Genomic DNA, 22,935 nt, shown 5'->3' on the forward strand with positions numbered 1-22,935 from the left:
GCAGAATTTGCCATAGAACTCTTTGCTAAAGAATTGTGCTCTAAATACATCCTCTGTGAATGCACAAGTCACCTTTGAAAACACAGGCAGTACACTAAACAGAGCAGGGGAGCTTACCTGCATCTGTGGGGAGGGAGACACAGTAAAGGTGTGGGCTGTCCCATTCACCTTGTCCAGAGGTCTGAGACTGACACAGTATTGTGGCTGCAGAACGTGGTGTTTCTCCACAATGCCACGCAATTTGTTGCTCTTCTGTAGCCCAGTACCTGGAATATTATCTTCTACCTCCCTGTACTACCTGCTATAGCTTTCTGCACACAGGGGAGTTAACTGGATTGCTGCGGCATGCTGTTTTGTTATTTTGTGCTGCCACTACAACATGACAGCGTGTGGCCAAATTAAACAAACAAAATGCTAGTTGGGAATTCCACTGACAGAAACCAATTTGGTTTCATAAAATTACATTTCTGAATGAAAATGTCAATACCCTCAAAGGTTATTAGCCTTTAGACATGCACAACAGCCATGTGCACATCTGCTCTTTGTACTATATCATGTCCTGTTCTCATGGAAATCTGCCAGCTCGCTGCACGTGCCCCATACTCACCCCAATGGCGATGAGAATGGGCAGTCTGATGATCAACCAATAATTCATGTTATAGTTTCTGGTCCAGCAACTAGGAAGATGGCAAAAAGAAGGAGACAAGAAGAAAAAGTTTCAGTACTTACTAAAATCTCCTGCTTTCCAATCTGTCACAGCAATGCAGATGGAAAATGATATTGAGGACTAGATACCAGGAAAGCACATCATGCTGACATGGAAACAGATGCAGTTGCTTCTTAGAAACACTGAATGCTTTGTACTATTGCAGCTATCATAATCCAACTGGATACTACTCGCCTGCCTTTCTTGCCCAGTAATGGCTAGCTCTCCTCCACAATTTGCTGTGGATTATCATCAGTTAATTGTGAAGATTTACTCCATTAAAGCCAAGGTCAAATTTGTCATGTGGCTGAAAGAAGAAGGGGGGGAATCTGTCGGAGTCAGACCTTTCCTGCATGGTTCCTATCCTCCTCTTTCTGCATTATTTTTTATTACTCTTCAGTCTCCAGTGTCAGGTCGTATTATTATTTAACTGTTTGTTAGTTCTTTATCCCATTACCTACCATCGCTTTTCTCATATCAATATTTAGACCAGTCATCTATTTTATTTGTCCTTATTTTCAAAAAGGACCTACTAATTTCAACCAGGAGAAAGCAGTTAAGGCAGCAAACTCCAGTTCCTTCAGTGTATATGTACAGGTTTCAGGCCCAAAGGGAGTTTTAAAAGTTATAAGCAAGTAAAATCAAAGATGGGAGCAATAGTTCCAAACTTTTGTTGCCAGCTGAGCCCTCTGCCAAGTAAGTAACATGCTGCAGGCAATATAATACTTTCTCCCCACAAGTCTCGGTTTAGCTTTTTAAATTCCTGTGTCCTCAAGCGATATTGGAGAACAATCACAAGAAAAGTGATGCCTGAAAGCCACAGTCTGGGATCACTGGTTCGAAGTGAACTTAACACTGGGGGGTTTGTACATCTAGTTCTTTTAGATCCCACCCTGGCCACAGCCAGCCGCCCCCAGCTGTAAGACGGGCCATGTGTGTGCACAATGGCCCAGGTGTTGGGGCAGTGTTCACATGCAGCTTCACTTGTCGCTGCAGCAACAGCTTCTTAGTATTTCTATGAAATAACTCCGTTAGCCTCCTGCCATATTGCTCAGCATTACTCAAAAGCAACAGTCATCAGTAAAGCCAGCAGGTTTCTGAGCTACCCAGGCTGTGAAATATAAACTATGAAACAGCACTACAGAAAACATAGGTTCCTTCACAGGCAAGTTTCTCTTCATCTCCAGATCTCATCTGCTGAAACATATATACGCTCAATTTTCCTTAGGCTTTCTTAACAGCCCTATGAGAACTTTACCTTGGGTGATGGTGGAGAGTAAACCCTCCCCAACCTTGTAACAGGACAGTCAACTTGAGAGAAGGCAGCAAACTGTGCAGCATGTGGTAGGGATCCATGCTACTACAACAACCCCACATGCACTCATGTACTAGAGAGGAAAGTGAAGCAGCTTGGCTGTGGCAATTCCATATTCCCTTGCAGGTACTGGAAGCCTGAGAAGGGCTCAGGATTTCATCTTTCCTTTCAATTTCAGTTTAATGCATATAATGAGCATACTGTTGCAACCAGCAGCTCCACAACCTACAATTCAATTGTATTTTAGATACCAGAGAAAAAATGTGCACATATTGTGCACAGTCAGCGTACCTAAGCTGGAATCTGAGTAACAGAAGAACTTCTTAATTGGTACACGTGACTGGGAGCCAGCTTCATGGAGCCTTTAAAACTAATTTAATTTGAACCCCTCAAGACCAGTGGGATAATAGGCATGGCTGGAAGTGGAGTTCTAATTTTCTGACTAGCTGCAGTGGAAGCAGAGGCAATTTTAAAATTTCCTGATAATGACAGAGGCTGAGAAATGATTCTTTACATTAACTCTGCTATGTTTCTGTGTGTATTAATTTGCTTCCTGCAGCACAAAGCAGTTTTAGCTACTTTTAAATTTATACAAATATGTGCAATAAAAACGTCATTACAACCCAATTAAAGTGTCACAGCTATTAAAGTGTCCAGAAAATAAAATTGATAGATCTGTACATGATTTCTTGTCCTTTTGTGCTTTCTGGGATTGCCACACTGATAAATACACCAACATCTATTGTGTTTGGGAACTATCCCTGCAGTTTGCTCAGCACCACTCAGAAGATGCTTGGCAAATAATAGCCTCAGCTGTGAATGGAGAATTGGTCCAGTGAAACAAATGCTACTGGGAAGTTTCTGCCTTTGCTTACCAATCTAGGATTCTTTTTCTAAAAATGAAAATGCTGAATTTTCACCTTGAAGAGGTACAGCTGAATGGCTCCATTTTTTAAAAAGATTGTAGGCTGATTGTCTTGCTCCCATAATTAATCGCAGATAGAAGCAAATATGTGTAAGTATCAGCTCTTGAGGCACAGTCTAATAACTAAAAAGCACAGCTTACTTTTCATTTTATTTGTAATCTAGACAAAGTCTTTTCCAATATCTCACTTTTTAAAACAGCAACTGCTTTCTAAAGGAGTTTACACTTGCATACGTAAGGAAAGAAGGACCCAGTCTGCAAGTAAGTCTTGCAGGCTTCAGTCCTTCATGCAAATGGCTACATTCACAGGACTGCCTCAAATTCCCAGCCCTGACCATATTTACTTCCAGTTATTCCTCATAGCCAGAGAAGTAGTTAAGTCACAAATGAAATTTACAGCCCGCTGCACACCCAGGGTGACAGCACTATGGCAAACAGCATGAAAGATATCCCTGCTCCAGCAAATGCCTGCCCAAGGCACAGAAATCTTGCCTTTCAGAGAAGCTGCTGCACATGGTTATTTATTGCTGTATTTTACAAATATTTATACAAGATTTAGAAAATTCAATAAGGTGCAAAATTGCCCCTTTTAAGGTCCGCTGAAGGCAGTGAGTGACAGTTTTCCTTAATAGAAAACATAAATCAGCTCTGAGCACCACATAATGTAAGAGGCTCAGCATGAGCACTTTGAATACATTTTCTACATTGATGGGAAGATATGCCCATGTAACATTGCCTGTTCAGAGGCCGCATGTTCTCTGTACCTATTCTGATAATTTCGACAAAACTTGCAATACACCAGTACGGCCACAATCTCGCTACAGAATATGATCAAGTCAGCCTTGAAAAGGAAAGTCAGAAAATCCTAGCATTGCTTAAGCCAGAAAAGGCGGCTTTGACTGAAGTGGTTCAGTACTATGAAAGACACTAAAAAAAAGCCGGTTCTTAATGCTTATGAACACCAGAAAAAAGTCTGGGGGTGGCTCTGACTACCCTGAATTTTCACATTGCAGCATCTCTCCAGCAAGAATTGTGGTTGGGATGGGGGGGGAGAAAAAAGGGAAAAGGACCCTCTGCAAAAGTGCTGGCTGGGTTGTTTGGAAACTAAGTAAGAGGAAGACTCAATAAATAGTACATTTAGAATAAAAAGGAAATAGCATACAGTTATTTATTTCATCACAAAGAAAGCCACCCAAGTATTTCCAGGCAGTCACTGTTGCTAAGAAGAGGAAGCTACTTTCCTCCCTTTTGGTTTTTTTTGGTTTTGGGGTTTTTTTTGTTTGTTTGGTTTTATTGTTTGTTTTTTAAAAAAATATAACGCCATTTAGCACATAAAGCATATATAAAGGCAATTTTTCAGAACAGCCACTATGGTAAAAGTGGACGAAAAGTATTCTGTGTTTTGCAGCAGTCTTGTGTGTGGTATAGGTGACTTCAGCAAGACTAACGTAAGCAGACAGAGAATGTACCTTTATTTTAAGATCTAAATAACAGAAGCTTAAACAAGAACAGGCAATCACATCTCTGCTGCTAGGCATAAGCTAACCACTACAAATTGCAGGCAGAATCCTGTGGGAGGTTTTTGCTTTCCTCTGAAGCATGACTGTAAAGGCTACTGCCAAAGGCACAGTATCAGGAGTGGTCTTGATTGGGTATGGTGACTTCTACTGTTGATACTGTAACTACAGAAAAACAGAACATACCTTTCCTTGACCTGCAAAAGGATAGATTCATTCAGACATGCAGAAAATTCTGATCAGAAAGAAACATATGTTCCTCTCTGAAATGTTATGCAAGACCTTCAGACAAAACAGAAGCAATTATGTGAGGTTTCAGCACATTGCCAAAGCAAACCACACTGAACAGAAAGCAAACGATGACCTGCCGCTGCACAGATACAGCACAAATGAGATAGCTAGAAAAATCAGAACTAAACCAACCCCTCATCTTCATAAAGGTACTTGACAGTTCCCCAGAGGATAACAAACACCATTGGCACACCTGGGAAGAGAGGAGACAAGGTTGACACTGACATTAAGAGACAGAGAAAAGCAGAGAGAAGGACAAACCCCCCACATAATGATGAGCAACATAATTAACTGGTGGCAGGGTTGCAGCTCCTACCCAGCGTGGATGGCTGTCAATTGTGGGAGGAGGAATCTAACCTGCAAGTAACTAATACATGTGACTCATTTTGCCTGGGTCCCCATCTTGCTCCTAACAGGCATGAAAAATGAACAACAACAGACCATCACCCCCTTACACAGCATACACCAGCATTTCCATGGAAAGTTTCACAGAGGGGCCAAGGGAACAAAATTTCTGGAAGCTCTGCTAGCCTTTATATTCATGCTAGAGAGGAGCGCAGCGCGCTCTGACCCAAACTTTTGTGTCCACATTTCTGCCTGTGGGTCAGCTACACTGTACTCAGGCAGCACCAAGCTCAGGCTGTCTGCTGGCATTGGGGCTGGAGCACACTCAGCCCCACGTACCCCTGATGGCAAAGGGGAGCGTGGGCACACGACACGTAACAAGTGTGCTCAGGCCTTCCCCACTTGGGAAAAGTCCCAAGTTTGGGCTGCGGTACTGGCATGGACTTGAGTAGCTGCAGCAAAGACAGCAGATGCATCTGGTCTTGAGAAGAGGCTTGGTGCTACACCTACCTGACAGTGCATGTGCTACGGTTGGTCAGTTTATCTGGGGTGTAAAGGGAAGAGAGAAAAGCCAAATAAGCTGGCAGTCACTACGTGCTTTACAATGTCAAAGGCTCTCAATTTCTTTCATTTATGAAATACCTAGGTCTTGAAAAAGAATTTTAAAGTGCATCTACCAACCAATACTCAGTACAAGGAATGCCAAAAAGGCCCACAAGGAAGCAGACCAGGTTGAGACTCAACAAGCAAGGTGAGGAATTTCTGCCTAAGGATAGATCAAGATGGTCTAATTCCTCTGTGTATCTCCTTGGACAGCATCCAATGCTGTACGTACATTGTATAGAAAGGGCAACGTTTAATGTGCTTTGTTATTGCATTCTTAAGAATCAATATGGTAAGGGACCATAAGAACATCAGTGTGCAGTAGTAAGCACTGCACAGGGCAAATACACAGTTCCTGACAGCAGAAGCCACAGGGAAATTGGTGATCTCTTGCAGTCTGAAAATCTAAACCGGTATCCGTAGTGCGTATTATCAGTAAAAACCTTCTCTCTTGTTGTACTGTATTCTTTCTCTACTATCAGAACAGCTAAATACTACAGATGCAAAAGACGAATTATTCTCCTTAATCAGTTTAAAAAAAAAAAAAAGAGAGAATAAAGAGCAGCAAGAAAAAAAACCCAATAACCAGAATAACAGCAAAGAGAATGAATTGAGTAGAGATTATTAAGGCAAGCAGTTAAATGTGTTCCATGGATGTACCCGATACTGAGAGTACACGATATTTTGGGAGCAAAGTTACTGAGAACCCCGTGCTGCTTTGATAGTAGCATAAGAGATTAAGAACAGGCTCATTGCAAATCACTGCCAAACACAAATGAGCCTTTGATTCATAGAAACTAATTATAGTTTCAATTATTCTTGACTTTGCTGAGAATTAAGACACCTTAATATGAAACTTACAGGATAAGACACGAACACCGAGAGCACAAAGGCTGTATGTCAGTGGAGGAAACATATATCGAGTGATAATGATAATGATTTGTGGATATCTCCATCTTCTGGATACATCAGAAATCTCTCCATGTTTAATCGCATTACTTGACATTTGAATTGAGAATGTGTTATTAATATTATATTTCAAAACAGCTTAGCTAGACAGAGGCTGGTATTATTGAACTGTATCAGCATCCTGCTATGAAAATATTATACAAATTAATAGGCAGTGCGTACAAGGTGGCTTGTTCAACATCCTCTGCCCATTCCCACTTGTGATGCAGGCCCCTGGTGCCTTGGTGCTGCAACACCATCAGTCACAGTATTTTCCATGCTAGCAATACACATTTTAATCTGAGAGGCCAAGGCTCAACAGTGCAATACATATGTGTAAGCTTTGAATGTCAGTGCAAATTCTACATGGCTACCACCTGACATCTACCAAATTCACAAAGTCTTGTCCTAAGAAATGGGTGGCTCTGAAAACTGTCTAGGACACACTCTCAGCAGATGGGAATGCATCTGGTTTTCCAAAGCCCTAGTCAAGATCTAAAGAGAAGACTGCCCCAAGAATATTCCCTAATCCACCTCAAGTCTGTAGGAGTCATTCACAACAGCAAAAAAGCAAGTGTGCAGCATCTCTGCAATAATTGCAGTTTGCAAGGATCACTGAGGCTCTCCATAGATTAATTTACAATCTTGATACCTAATTAACCTGCATCAATTGGCACAAATGCAGATATTATTCTGGATACTTCACTCAGTCAAGAGCAATTTGGTTAGCTTGAGCAGGCAGCGGAAGCAAACTGTATACAGCTCCTTGAATAAACTCTACAGATGACTATCGTTGATTAACAGAATCAGCATTGTATTCCAGTCCTGGGCTCCCAACATACAGCTCTTTTGGTGCATTTGAATTTCAGTCCTACACCTCTTCCTCTTGCTGTTGCTATTCAAAGAATACCCAATATCCAAGAAAAAGCTGCACCCGTTTATAGGATGAACTTATTTAAGATATAAGCTGAACTCTTTCTGGTTTTGCTTTTTGTCATACAGAAAGCTCTTGAGATTGATCTTTTCCCAGATTAACTGACTACGGAAAGGTCTCTGAATTCTGGAAATGGTAACATCTACTTTTGTCTGTACTGCATCACTGCTGAAGATGCCAGAAAGTGCAACAGCCTGCTCATGATAGCCTCTCCCACGTTAATTCTTACAGGCTGATAACTGACCAAAAGTCTTCAAATACTACATGGTGATTACGCAATCTGCCAAGTGTACTAGGAAATAAGCATGCTGACAGCTCAGCTAATAAAGTTCAACTTCAAATGACAGGGGATAGGACATCTGAATTATAGGCTGCAATAATAATATATATATTATAGATGATGAGAAAGTAATGGAAATGCCAAATCATCATCTTAACACCCCACTGCATAAATAAGCAGCATGACCTACCTATTTACACTCTAGCTTACATATTCTACACCTGGCCAGCTCTTGCATAGCAATAAAAAAAAAAATTGGAAAACCAGGCATTATCCAGAATAATATTAGGATGGGGTAGGTAAGAGAAGAAAACTGAGAAATTTTGCACAGGAACCACCATTTGGTTGATATTTTCACAATGGTTCACTGTCCCTAATGAGCAGAGAGAAGAGCAATTCGTGGAGCTCCTAACGGAAGCTACCATGTCCTGGTAACAGCGTGTAGAAATCAGTCTCTCCGTTTAATGGGTCCGAGACATTTTGGTAACAGAACAGAAAAGTTCAGGCTTGTTCTGGAGTCCACTGAGTAGCAGTTACCGTGAAAGGTGTCACCAGGTGGTGCTATTCCATACCGCCTTTCCTTCTTTCCCTTACCTCGATGGGCAAGCAAGTTTTCATTCTTACAGACACAATATTTCTAGCTTTGCATTGTACATAAAGGCAGTTTCGGGGGAGAAAGACGCTCCCCTCATCCTCCCGTGCTGACTAGAGATTCTTCCTGAATTAAATTTGTCTCTGTAGGACCAGAGCACTGCCACCCTGCCAAGACCCTTAAATAAGGACATATTCTGAATACAGCATTTTAGGACTGATGAGTTTGTGTGTAAGCTCATATTTCAGATGTAACCTGACATCACTGGTTTCCACATGGTGAGAAGTTCAACCTAGAAGGACACTACTGATGTCAGAAGAACTCCAATCCTCCTTTTTCTCATCCAGGACGGTCTAACTTGATCAAGTGCTTGATATATGAATGCAAGAAGTAGGTGATGAGGAACTGAAAGAAGTGATAAATAAATATGACTAGATGTAGGAAGAGTAAGAGCATTGAAGATGTGAGAAGAAAAGATGAAATGTTTTTCTTTCTAAAAAAGGAAAAGCATGAAAGAGTTTAATCCAGAAGACAAAAAGTGAAGGGAATTAAGAGCAACTGCTGACAGATGGTTTTCCTACAGCGATCAGTCTGGACAGAAAACCCATTTTCACATCCTTGTCTGAAACACAGTTTTCATTTGAAAACAGACAAGAAGTGGTTAGTGCAATGAATGCATCCTGCTGCTACACTGAGTTCATACCGGGCTTCAGAAGGAAGGTTTCTTCCTGGCTCTGTTCCAGTCAGATATTCCTTACAAGCAGGATGTAGATTTTGACACCTTAGCCAGGCTTCCTGCCTTTAATAGCTTCATTCCCTCAAAGTATTCTTCCTTACAGCAAGTTTGGATTGCCAAAGCTTTGAAGGGGATTATTTATTTTTTATGGCAGTTTCCCTGCTGCAAGTGCAGCTGGGTGTAAAATTGCCATAGAAGCTCAGAGAATGTTTAGCTTTTTATTAACATTTTCTTCTTAGCCTTTAGTGCTGAAAATTGTCTCCTGTCATTCTTCCCGCCTGGATGTCACACACAGTCACTGTGGGATGTTGCTGTTGTTTCCCCATTCCTCCCTCCTCCCTGCTTTTGAATGTGAACAGGTCCTTTTTCCACTAAAAGCTGCTGGGAAGATGCATACAGCAGCATTACAATATAAACTGCTCTTCTCCAGAGACTACTTTGTACAGCACTGACACAGCTGCTTGAAGTCAATGTCAAGCTCAGCAACAACGAACACTGAGTTGGTGTCCTGGACACCCTGATTAAGAGCAGTCTGCACATCCTGAGAAACAAACAAACCAAAAAAGTAATCATCGTGATCTCCGTAGTTAAGTTGTTTTCTTTCCCCCCTTCTTCTGCACGTTTTGTTCTCTCTAGAGGGTGAGATCCGTGGGCAAGGATTTCTCTTATGCCAGAGGAAGGAAGCACCAGGTACCAGCAATGTATAGCAACAGATTTTTTTTTTTTTCCTGCAAGCGATAATGACTATCTGAATCAACATCCTGTTTAGCTGCTGTTGTGCTGACCTCCAGACTGAAGGGAACAACTCATCTACCTGCTCTGCCATTATCCTACTAAGAATTTTGTTTGTTGATGCTGTTAGTGTTTCTGCTCCGCCCCCCCCCATCAGCTTTGAAAATGGCATAAACCATTGTTTTTGCAGTAAGATGTGGAACTCGGGGTTGACACAAATGTATGAAAGTCTGCTTTTACAAAGAAAAAGAAGACATAAGCAAGACATTTTCCACATTAAATGAAATAGGAAAAATTTAACACTGCCATCTCAAAGCCTAGTATGGCATGAAATCTTGGCAAGGAAGAGGCCATTACAGGAATACAGTGACCTCGCAAGTAATCAGGAAGGTTTATAGAATTCTATCAATATACAGGATGTCGATATAAATGACTCCCAACTTGTAAAACTACATTAGTTTCTTCAGTTCTATCAAGATTTTATAACTTTTCTAGCTTTTGCAAAGTACAATAACATGAGATAAACATTTTTTTCCCTTATAAAACACTTCAACAGCAAAGAATAATTACTGACTTGAACTGATACTAAATGGACTACTGTCTGATAACATTAAGAACTGACCTGCAATTATCATATAGCAAACACATATTTGGAAAATATTTATTAATTTTTTTTTACACTCCTCACTGTCTGCTAACTGTTCCTAGGAAAACACAGACTAAGTATGGTATGTTTTATATGTTTCTATTTGAAAAGCAGGTTTACCCTTTCCATGTTTTGAATTGAGATGAAATGATCATGTTAGACAAAATGGGAGAAGTACTTTTCTTTATTTACACAATTACGTGGACTTTTTCCCGTTATAACATAATGTAGCACTATTTAAGACAGCAGTTTAAAAGCTTGGAGAGAAATAGGTATTGGGACACTTCTACCTATTTGAAAGCTGGCCGTTACATTACAGTTTTCCTTGGGATTACCTGCGGAAATAATTTGCTCTAGTTTCTTGTTTGTTCTGAGACCTGCTGTTCCTCGAAAGAAGTACAACAGGGCAAACATCATGACCAAGAGTATGTGCAAACACTCAGGTGGACAAAAACCTTGAGGAGGATACACAGTTTTATTCATATGTACATTTGAGAGAAGTACAAGTGCAAACATACGTGATCACATGGGAGACTGCAGAAGCTATTCAGACAGCAAAAACAATACCATATGGTCTGTGAGTGATCACAAAGTTCAGCTATAATTAGAAGAAATAACAACATGAAATGACTAACATCCACTAAGTTTGTGAACAATACATACATGAAATTTTAAAAGAAATATTCATCAAATGATGAGTAATGAACAAATTAAAAAATTATCCTGTGAGAGGACAATTCATTAACAGAACAAAGGGTCAGGCTATCAAATCAGCTCTAACAATCAAATAGGTATTTATTTTTTGATCCAGCTTTATTTTTACAGTTGATAAACTATTTCAAAGAGCAGGACTTTCTCAGCTCAAACAGGAACCTACTGGCTCTCCGAAGTCTCGGCATTATGCTGAGGCTATCATGCTGCTCAAAACCCCCCCAAAAAATCTTCTGAGCATTGCATACAGCAGAAAGGCACCTGGTGAGGGACCTGAGCACCCAAAAAATGGAATCACCAGTGGAGAAGCAAGAGTGGAAAAAATCTTCATCTCTTTCCACTTGTTAGAGACAAAACTTATCTGGTGTAACTAATCTGGGAGCACTGAAATAGCAGATGCTTCTGCATTTGAAGATGGAGAATCATTGGCAAGGTTTGCACATGCAGCCATGGCTGGAATAGCAAGAAACCATACAGATAAGGATTGAATGGCACGGGCAGAGCTTTTCTAGGAAGCTTGGATGAAACCCATATATCCAGTGCCAAGTTCTGGCATTGCCACTCATTTCCACAAACTCATCCAGAAATTCAATACACAGTAGCAAAACTTCCATCATAAATGAAGAACAAAACCAAAATAGCGTCTTCTGTTTCTGCCTTCTGCTTTTGCAAGAGACAAACTCTAACTAGAAGTGACTAAGATCAAAACCATCCTATCCCTTAGTTATAAAATAACACAATACCCTCAGAATTCAGCTAGATATAATTTTGCTCTAATTCCTTTTCCATTTCCTCTCATGACCTCAGTCAGTGCTTCAGGATAACTCCCCCATCCCTTTTTTTTTTTTTTTTAATTGAGGGTATGGCTATTCATAAAATATGATTAAAACATACACAGTTCAAATGTTATACAAGATGCTGTTGCTTTTGCTGCATGTCCTATATAAAGCAATAATGGAAGATATAGAACGTTTTAACTAAAACTCTCCAGCAGGAAACTGCTATTACTTGCATTTATTTATTCCCAACAATGTGCCAGAAAGCCTTTGCTCCTCATACATCACTGTTCAGTAGGATTGGGTAATTCACAGTAGCCATTTATATGCATTTTACCAGTGAACTAATTTGCTAGAATATTCACAGTTGGCAAATTCATAGAGAAAGAAGGACAGTCAAAGCAATTTAAATGTTCAAACTAGTATCTGTGATAGCACTTGCTGTATTTGCTCAGATTTACTTTCAGCTTTCCAAAAGTCACCTGATTTTCACCAAAAGGGGAGGGGGAAGAGGAGGAAGGGAGAGAACGCAATAAAACCACACAAGAGATCATTCCAAAGATAGGATTAATCCTGAAGAGTAATATATTTTCAGGCTAACTGGACAGTGAAAGAATCAAAGCTTTAGCATTTCTACAGGGGGCAACTCTGGCTCAACCGATTGATTTCAAGGCATTGCAGCCTTTAATCTCAAGCACCCACACGCCCATGGCACGTGTGCCCTGACCACTCTTTTGCCCGACAATCATCACTTGACCCGCTCTGCCCACATAACCAACCTGACAACTCCCTCCTTAGCAGTCCCGTGTTGTCAGCCCCTTTGCATCCCCCTAGCTCACGCTGCCACCATTTCTCTACTGTTATCCTTGACCAGATACAAGGCATCATTGCTATTTTGCACCACAAGTAGTTAACACATCTTTGAACGTAATGGGAAACTGTCAGGAGATGAAGCAGGGCAGTCCAGGAAAGTCACACTCACCTGGAATCACTCACACATCTTTTGTATTGGGAAGCTCATGTCTTGCAGGAAAAGTACCATGTGCCTGCCACTAGTTTAGAGAGTTTCTGCGGTGTCGCACAACCCCTCTGCTATGAATCCACAGCCTCTACGCTGCAAGCATCCAGGAGTTGTGCTGGCCCAGCACCCTCCAGCTCAAACAAGATAAGGGGTCAGGAACAAAAAGGCAATGGAGAGTGCAGGACTTGAACTGGGCAGCACTGCAATAGACATGCAATGTTTTTTCCTGTTATACCATCTGTTGGTACACACAGCCACGGGCGGACATATGGAAAGATGAACTTACCCCAGCCAATGCAGAGATAAAGCCGAAAAATTCTCTGCTCAGAAAAGACTGAAAGTACCAGCAGCGTGTACAGGTACATGCCTTCCACCAGCAACCAGTAGTAGTTTGCAGCCACACAATACTGCATCATCACAAAGACCAAGCGGCAGCTGAGCGATTCCTGTGACAGAAGAAAGCACAGCCCAAATGAATGCAGCAGGGGCCGAGAAAAAAAGGATACTAACCCAAAAGATTGGTTCTGTCTCCCACTCTTACTTACTCCTCAAAACAATGCTTGCTAAATTAATCACATTCGCGTACTGAAAGGACAGAAGCCAGTAATACATGCTATGCACAGCAGACAGATGCTTTCAACAATATTCCCTCTTTAAAAAAAAAAAAAAAATTACATGTTCTGCATTTTCCATCAATAAGCAATGGATTATAATTTGAAAAGCACAACACAAAGATGGAAAAAAGAGTAAGTGAAAGGTATCAACTACAGTCAGGGAATCTTTTCATTTCCCCAGATACTCTATTCTGCAGCTTAGAGTTTCTCTATTAAAGAGCAAATAGCGGATGCCATAATGTTGACTGTTTTCCAAAGCAAAAGATTTTTGATAGAATAGCAATATTGCCCAGTGCATCACATTTAAGTGCAAAATCTCTCTTAGCTGGTAAATTACAGAGAGGTGGTCATAGCAGGGCTTTAGATAAGTATGAAACCTTATTACCTAATGAATATATCCATCAACTCTGATGAAACCACTATTGGATAAACCACGTGTGAAAGCATAAAGCCTAGGTTTTTCTGGAACGAGGGAATGACTGACAATCCAATGTAAACATTTCCAAACCATTTAAGATATGTATTACAATGTTAATTTCTGCCAACTGATACATTGCAGATGAGATTGACTATGTGGTATTAGCGCTTAAGCCTTAGACAGAGTGTCAGGTAAGGATGGGTGCTAAGTACGCATCAGGAGATATACCCTTTATGACCCCAGCCCTGTATTGCAGCAGCAAACACTGTACCCATGTTCTAGAATCACAAGAGCTATACAAATAATGGAAAGCCCTTTCTTTGAAGATTCAAGTACATTTTGTATTCCAAATCTGAAGGGGGAAAGGCATGCTTTCATCATATTCACAAAGGAGTTGTATATCCTCTCCCTTCGGTTAGAAGTATTTAATTAGCCTATTCCTCTAAAGCTTTTCTAAATGCTTTCAAATTTGCATTTTAATCAGATGCTTCCCTTTTTTATGCCATTAACAGATTATAAAGATCTCCAAGAATGGCCAACTAATTTGGTCATTATACAAGAAGGACAGTCCTATTACAAAAGGTGCTGGCTCAGGGAAATGAATGCCCTCTTGTCACGGCTAAAAGAAATGAACCTGCAGCATGGGAAGAAGATATGAGCATTTGTATATGTATCAAAAATCCACCTCTTCATGTTTCCTCTGTCTGGTAGGTGCAAACTTCCCACAGGCAGAGAATCATGCCATGGTATCAACTACTTGCCTGTACCAAGCCCAGGGTGGCACCAACCACAACCGCATACATTGTGCTACAAGTTTCAGAGAAACTCTATGGACTGAAGAACAGCATTTTGTACAACCCTCATTGTACAAAATAAGATTACCTGCTGTCATGCAGACACACCACAGTGATGACTCCAATATCCTGAAAACCACCACAGTGTCTGCCCCTACCTGGAAGGAGATAAGTCCCTCCCACTGGTGCTCCTGTGTGGCTGTACTGTACATCCACTTCACCACTGAGTCTTTAATGAAGACAGATATAGCCCGGAGAATAAAAGAGGTGAAGAGGTTCAGGTGAATATAATTCCTTGTGCAATGCAGATGTCTGTAAAAAGGAAGAACCAGTCATGATCCACTACCTATGTAAAAGCTGCAACATCACACAGAGGACTGAGGGAGGGAACAATGAGCCCTGTTGGAAATCAGGAGGTACCAGAGGAAATCCCATAACTTGAGAATGGCTGTAGGGATTTCAAACTGTCTTTGGGAAGAAATCACTATCACAGAAAAGACATTCAAAACTTCAGCCCTAAGTGTGAATGTTTGAGGGAAGGAAGGAGATCAGTGCATAAGGAAAAAATATTTTAAAAGTTTAAAAAGTGTAAAAAGAAAATCGTTTTCAAAAGACATATCTGAAAGGACTAAAAAAAGTCAAGTTTCACATAACGCTGAATCTAATCTCTTTGAATTGACCCCAATGTCACTGCACAGGTTTACCTTGGCAAGGCTCAGGAACTGGTGTGCAGTACAGCTTCTGGCTGTGCCCAAACCCACAATGAAAAAACATCCACCTGTAAATTACCGCTTTGACAACAAGAGAAAAATATGTATTCAGATTGTCTCCTGAGGGAATTGTAAATACTTTTTGTAGAACTAAAAGAAACAGAATTTTCACATCTGCGTTTGGAATGGAAAACAAAAACAAAAAAAAAGAAAAAAATCCTTTTGAATTTCAGCAGCCAGCTGCAAAGACAATAAAATTGCTACTTGTCAAAAAAAGAGCATGTTAAAGGATAGCAAAAGAAACTGCAGTCATGTAAATGGCATCCAACTGCAGAGGGCTGCCAATGTTTTATCAGCCTTATCCACAAACATTTTTCTTCCAGCACTGCAAGGGTACACATTTTGCTTCAAGGAAATGACACTGGGCATGATTCTTTTTTGATGCTAAAAGATACAGGTATGATATATGATAAACAGCAATTGTTCCAGCATGAGTTTCAGTGAACTTATGCTTTAAACAACTATTTTTACTGCTCTATAACTTTGGGTAGAAAAATAGACTTGGTCTGAAAATTATCGGTTTTGCACGGAAGAGGAAAGAGAATTTTTTTTTCATAGGTCAAATAGAATTTTTTGCATCACTTTTAAGTCACAGCTTATTTCAAAACTTACCTATGATTAATATTTATTTTCCTTTAACTCAAAATTTATTTGTTGCTACCCTTCAGAACTGCTACACATTTAAATCTGATTGAAAAAATTATGTAAATTAGCCAATTGAAGAAAATAAGTTGCAAGTAGTTACTGAGTATTTCTGCTACAGGCAATGCAAGTTATTCAAATTGTTTCACTCATGAAGTTAAGGGCGTAATTCAGCTTCTATCACTGAAATTACAGACTTTTCTTCCATTTCTTTCAGAGGATGCAAAATTGGACACTAGAGATATATTGTTTCCTCTGTTGTCTCATTATTAAAAACAAATATAAAGGTTATTATGCAGTCTAAGAACTTAAAAAGGCCTTCCTACTACAAAAGTGGAGAACATCAGCATTTTGGTGCCACTGAATTAGATTTCGATCCCCATTTGTTGAGGTTGCACAGCTACGGGGGAGAGGCCACTAGCAGAGGTTCCAGTCAGAATCCAGCAACTGCGATACCACGTAGGGGTAGGTCTCACCTATTCCGTGAGATCCAGGACCAAGTTGTCCCCAGAGAGACAATTTAGACAGGACAGGACAGCACAAAATGGATTGATGCCATAGTTTTAACAAGGCTCTCGGCCCCTTTAACATCTCCGAAACCTCACTTTCTAAATCAGAAGCACACACTCGTGTACACTTCTCCAGTCCCTGCTCCACAGTGAAAGGAAGAAATGCTAAAGCATCTCTCCAAAAAAGTCAGGGCATCAAAATTCCCTCTCCTACCAGTCCTCAGTAAAAAACTTGCTCTTTGTTCCCTGTCCAGAAACACGCATATCCTTCCTTCCTTCAAAAAGTATATGGTTGAGCTCTACAACCTTTACATTTGGACTGCTAAAATTACTCAAAAAGCGTCATTGATGGGTGAAACAAGGAGAAAGCACTTGTCCTGGGAGACATTTGGAGACTTCAAGACCATCTGGTGTTTTGTCAGATAAGTCCCAAAGTTGCACTGGTACAGCACGTATAAATCATAATTATCACGTGGCATTCACAGAGGGTGAGCATGTCTCTGCATTTCTGTAGTCATTTTAGATCTTCTTTGAGATTACTAGCCTATGCTTCTCCACTGCAAGGAGGGATAACAATGCTAAAAGGTGTGGTACAATATTAGGTGGCTTTCGTCATTTTAGTTTTGGAAATTAGAAGCTAAAAGGTATGACTGATCTTTTTAAATATGCAAGGTGTATAAACACTTAGGAGGGATGAAAGGAGAGGGACTGCCTTGCTAACAGAGTGCTGGCACCAGAGCAAATGATCATTAACTGGCTATGATAATTCTTTAGTCAGGGAAGAAAGTTTCTTAAGGATCAGAGCACTGAAGGTTCCTGACCTGATTTCAAATAAGAGTACCAGGAGATGGAAAACTATACATTTTAGGAGGCAGCCTCATCAGCATGTAAGAGGGATGATGGGACCTGGCTATATACAGCAGCAGGGAGCAGCACTTCATGGCAAGGGACTTCCTTCCCACAACAGAGCAGAAAACACAAAGATGTGATCCTAAGTATCAGTCTCCTGTGCTCAGCATCCCCAAACTGCAGGAAAGTCTGGCTAGAATCAAGACACTTCTTGCATTTACAGAAGCGGGGGGGGGAGAAGACCTCTCTGTTGGAGTCCAAAGTTGTTTGTTTTGGTTTTTTCTTCCTTTTTTTTTTTTTTTTTTTTTTTTTAACCAAACCTACACAGTGTACCATTGGCATGTGCAACCAATAGTCTCTTCATGCAATGTGTTGGTGCACACCTGGATGAACTCAACATGCCAATCTGACCAGGTGACAGCAATTTATTTCACAGAAACTTTTCAAGTTTCAAAATTAGGTTCTCTTTCATATTGCAAAAGAAATAAGGATTTCCAAAAGTTCTCCAAAAAGAGAAATTGTGTCAAAAATCCACTTCTGCATTGAAATACACCCTGCATGTGAGGGCTGGGAAATAGGCCAAACTGAGATTGATGCTCTGTGTAATTCCAAGCAAGGCAAGATGAAAACTTCTGCCCTAAACATCCTCACACACCCCAGACTAGTGCCTTATCTGCAAGGCAACACCAGGAGGGAATGCTGGAATCTCTCTCTTTTTCCATCTCTTCCACTGGAAATTTCATTAAAATAAAAAAAATCACAACAACATATTTCAACTGATGAAACACAAGCGTTCCACACATTCATACAAGTAACACTGCAAAAATTTAGGAAATTTACTTGCATTTTGGCAAGAAATGGTTGCAGGAAGGAACACAGAAGTGACATAAGATAGAGGAAATAATGAGGTGATGGAAGAAGGGGGGGGGGGGGGGAATCAAATGTTCCTGTCAAAGTCTGATACTTTCATATAGAAAAACATAACATTTTTTTCTCCATTCTCTTCAGAGCTTCATCAGTTACCTGAATCCAAGAAGAATGGCAGTTGCTATTACAAGGGCAGAGAAGGAAAGAGCATATCCAATGGTGTATATGATGGACAAATTCAGGAGCTGTTCTTCTGGTGCATCCTGAGAGCATATAAAGGAGAACAGAGAAGAAAAAAAAAAAAAAAAAAAAAAAAGGAGGGGGGGGAAAGACAGAGCTCATGGGCTTCAGTTCTTTTCTCCCAGCTGCTTTCTAACTTTTCTTAATGATAACAAGAAGTCATTCTCCTACTTTCAAGTTTAAATGCACATATCAAATCAGTCTTCCACTTTCCATATGCTCTAAAGAAATAAAAATTTAATCTTAATTCCCCAGCTGCTCCCAGGTGTTCACTCAAACAGTGGGTTTTTGCAGCCAGGCTAGAAAATAGATAATGTAACATTATTTCTTAATAAAGTTGGAGAGGCATGAATTACCAGACAAGCAAGTCTTAAAACAGATGGCACAGGAAGCACAGACACAACACGACCCTGCAGTAAAAATGGCAAAGCCGATGTTTTCAGACTTGAACACTTAAAGCAAGTCTCCTTACTGCTGTAATGAGGGGGGTCCTTTGGCTACATCTATGCTTAGAAATAAAACGAGCCAAGTCCCATTCGCTGACTCTGAGGTAAAGCATGCCTTGCATTCACATAACTAAACTCTCTTCTGCCACCAAATAGTTTCTCTTCAGCCTCAACTATGCAACCTCCTGGTAACAAACCATAGCCCAACACCATCTCATGACCTAGGCGGTACAGCACTGCCTGGGAGGGAGTGACCCGATGTCACTCGGGACAGTCACTCGGAGCAGGGATGCTCACACCCCCCTGACAGTCCTGGGCTGTGGCTCTCTTCAGATTCACTATAGAAGACATGACCATCGAGACCCTTGCTTAAAAGTGCTGGCCAAAATCTTTAGGGAGAAGAGAAGTATTTGAAAAGCTACAGGCAGGTCTGAATTACAACACAGGCTTATTGCTCAGCCTCTGAGGCACATTCATATTCTCTATTCTGGTTCATTTCTAAGCACCTATCTTTGTTTAAATAGACTCAGGCATTTTACTTCCCTTCAAGCTGCTAATTCTGCAGTTGACTCCTGAGACCTGTGCTGTACAAAGGAATACATTCGTTGTACTTCAGAAATAAGTACAGCTATTCAGATGCACTTTGCACAGCCAGGAGGATTTAAGGTGAACATACAGGCTGTTCCTCAGGGATTTGCTAGGTTAATGTTTTAAAGGGAATGATACGAGAGCTGCCTTACAAAGAGAAAAGAAAAATTTCTTCAGCATCAAAGCTCAGGCAAACTATTGAGACATGACAATTTAAAACATCTATGCAGATCAAAACCACACGGCACGCTTAAGTAAACAATGTCATTTAATAAGGATTCACTCACAAACCCTTCGGATTTTGTTTTAGCAACAGTTGTAACATAATGCACAGCAAACATCAAAACAACCTGTTGTTCTCATATACAAGATGCATAAAACAAAGTAGGTTGTTAGGGGGCTCTATATACATTAGCTGGAAAACCAAACATGGCTGTTCACATTTCAGGGAGTGACACCATGTACGCTGGGTTTCAGAATCCAGATCAGTTCATGGAAACTTGGAGGCAGGTGCCAAATGACCAAGTGTTACCATTAGGTATCTCTCTCCTTGGCATGTCCCAGCACAGCTCTGGAAGAAACCATAGTGGCAAACACGGAAAAGTCAAACGACCAGGCTTACACTTTGCATTAAGATAACACGCTCTGCTGGGATACCCCAGAACATGGAAGGGACAAGGAATAAGGCTGCAAATTAAAGGAAAAAATTGAATCTAACATATTTGGAGAATGAGAAACTATCTCTTTTCCCATCTCCTTCTAGTCTGCAGCCATTTATTCCTTCTGAAGAATGAGGCACTGAGCAACGGGAATGCCAGAGGACACAGATCCTGCAGCACTTGGGAATTTCATATCCTTGAACTGTTTTCGCTAGGTACATACTAGTTCCCAGTAGCCTGGGACAGAGAGAGTGCAGTCAATTTATGCGAATAAAAGCATCGCCCTTGGAGCCTCACAGCAGTAATGGTATCACGTGTCATGGGAACGCACACAGTGCGCTGGCTGACGCCAATGGCTGACAAAAATCCCCTGGAAATCCCTACGCTCTCCTTCATTTGGTGCCAGGTGTCTCAGCTCCCTGCAGAGTATAAAGCACTAGGGCAAGAAAATAACATTGACAAGCCTAATTCCATCGCCCACAGCAAATTAAGGTAAAAAGAAAGAAACAAAAAAACAACCAAACAAAAAGCAGGGACTGCCCCCCTGCCCAAAGGTAAAAAGCAAATATCCTTCAGTTCATCTTAATCACCTTAATAGCTGCTAACAAGACAGAGAGAATAAACAGACACTTTATTGTAACAACGTGCCAATGGAAGAAAAGGCAAAGGAATAACATTAGGTCAGTCACTCCTCCGGTTCGGGTGGGCTGCAGTTGAGCCCCCTGCACTGCACTGCAGCTGGGACCACCTGGTTCACTTCCCTTAGCTCTCTCACATACGTTTAAACCTACTCTCGTCTACCCTCCACATTCCCTTTGTTGAACGGGAGAGACCTGACGTCCCTTACCATTAGGCTCACCGAAGTGAGGCACCCAGGATAAGTTGGTAAAGATGACTTTGACAGGACAAAAACACGTGGGCATCAATGACTATGCTTTTCCTCTGTTCTGTTTTGTCCTAAACAACAACAGCAGCAAGAGATGGAAACTCTTACCTGGTCAGAGGCCTCACACTCAGACAGGTTCCTCCAGGGCAGGGTTGAATTCTCCTTCAGCAGCCACGTCCCCTCTGGCGTGCAAAACCGGTACACCTGCCCATGCAGCACTGCCAGAAGCAAAATGACCCACAGGGTTAACCGGAGGAGAGCCTGTTGATGGGGCAAGATGCGCAGAGTGGTCTGAAGCTCAGTGCAACCTTTGTTCCTTACCAATCGCTCTTCTGGCTGGAGGGGGAAGCCGCAGCATTGCTGGGGGAGCGCTTCGCCCGCATCCCGCCTGCAGCAGATGCTGCTACTGCTCATCCACAGGGCCAGGGAGCAGCTTAGGAGGACACAGCTGCAAAGGGATCAGATGGCACATACTCCAGGACAACTGCTAACCATCCAGCAGCAGCAACAGTCTGAAATAGTTGCTGCCATCTTTGTGTGGATTTTACAATATGTATAAATTCCACCTCACTGAAATATTAGATTTTAAGACACAAATTTTGGAAACGTTAAGCCTCAGCTAGAAAATTCACAGGGAAAAGAAGGTGCACAAAGAGTAAATGTGCTTTTTCTTTTCTGAGATCATGTAGATCCAAAGACAAAGAAACCTCAGAATAGGTATGCTAACACAAGCTCCCCAAAATGTAAATGCTTATACAAACACCTGTGCTACAAAACGAAGCTGTAAATCTTTGCCTAAACTACCCATGTACTCTTTTTATTCCTTCTGTCTGCATGTTTGAGTAACAAAACCAACAATAAATAAAACGCCTTTCTGAAGCAGTTAGCGGCTTGATCTTGTAAAAGCAGGTACAATGAAACAGCTCATAATAAAATTACATCAGACTGAAGAATCAAATAAAAGTACAAAGGGGAAGGAGCACTCAACCACAGTGTACCAAAAGAAACCTTCTCTCTTGCGTCTGGAGTATTGGGGAAGTCTAACAACTTTTACAGCTGTACATAAGCAACCTGGAGGTGCCCCTGTATCAGAGCACAGCTAGAGTAACAATGTTGGCTGCTTTGCAAACGACGTTTCTTACTAATCACATTCCTGACCCAGCAAACTGACCTATTCTATGTTATGAAGCTACCCCTCAAAAACCTGGGTCAGTCCCTCAAACAGAGTCAGCTTCTACCGAGGCAATATTCGGAAACAGACACCTATAACCTTTTGAGGCATGAGAAGTCGAGTTAGGAGGATTCAGTTCTACACGAATATCAAAATACGTCTCAATTACAGCTTTTGCTCAAACCCAGCCTTGCCTGCTGCAACCTCATCCTGTTGTCAGCTCCCTCATTACTGCAAACTAGAACTCATTAGAGCTCAACATTTCTGTTCAATAGGAAAATATTAAAACTTATTTGAAATTATAACAACCCAGTAGGCTATTTGCGTATTAGTTGGCAACTAGTAATTTGTTTGATAATTGTCAGTGGTAGACTAGTAGTAGGTACTCTAAGTGAAGAATGATG

General features: G+C 41.0%; 1 protein-coding gene across 3 annotated transcripts in view; it reads right to left on the reverse strand.

Moving 5' to 3' along the window:
• Positions 1-22,935, reverse strand: part of GLP1R (glucagon like peptide 1 receptor) — a 91,462-nt gene that overhangs the window by 14,741 nt on the left and 53,786 nt on the right. For 2 of the 3 annotated variants that reach the window (XM_087776732.1, XM_087776733.1), the window contains exons 4-9: positions 21,469-21,578; positions 18,698-18,804; positions 15,063-15,216; positions 13,365-13,524; positions 4,887-4,947; positions 608-677 (exon numbers count right to left, since the gene is read on the reverse strand). In XM_087776732.1, the coding sequence (XP_087632858.1) occupies positions 608-677; positions 4,887-4,947; positions 13,365-13,524; positions 15,063-15,216; positions 18,698-18,804; positions 21,469-21,578 (662 nt within the window). Of the gene's footprint in view, positions 1-607; positions 678-4,886; positions 4,948-13,364; positions 13,525-15,062; positions 15,217-18,697; positions 18,805-21,468; positions 21,579-21,681; positions 21,733-22,935 lie in introns of those variants that run through there. The other variant, XM_087776734.1, reaches the window with a different exon arrangement.

Source organism: Nipponia nippon, unplaced genomic scaffold (genome assembly GCF_047370975.1).
Source record: "Nipponia nippon isolate SJK-2023a ecotype South Korea unplaced genomic scaffold, ASM4737097v1 scaffold_4, whole genome shotgun sequence".
Taxonomy (NCBI): domain Eukaryota; kingdom Metazoa; phylum Chordata; class Aves; order Pelecaniformes; family Threskiornithidae; genus Nipponia; species Nipponia nippon.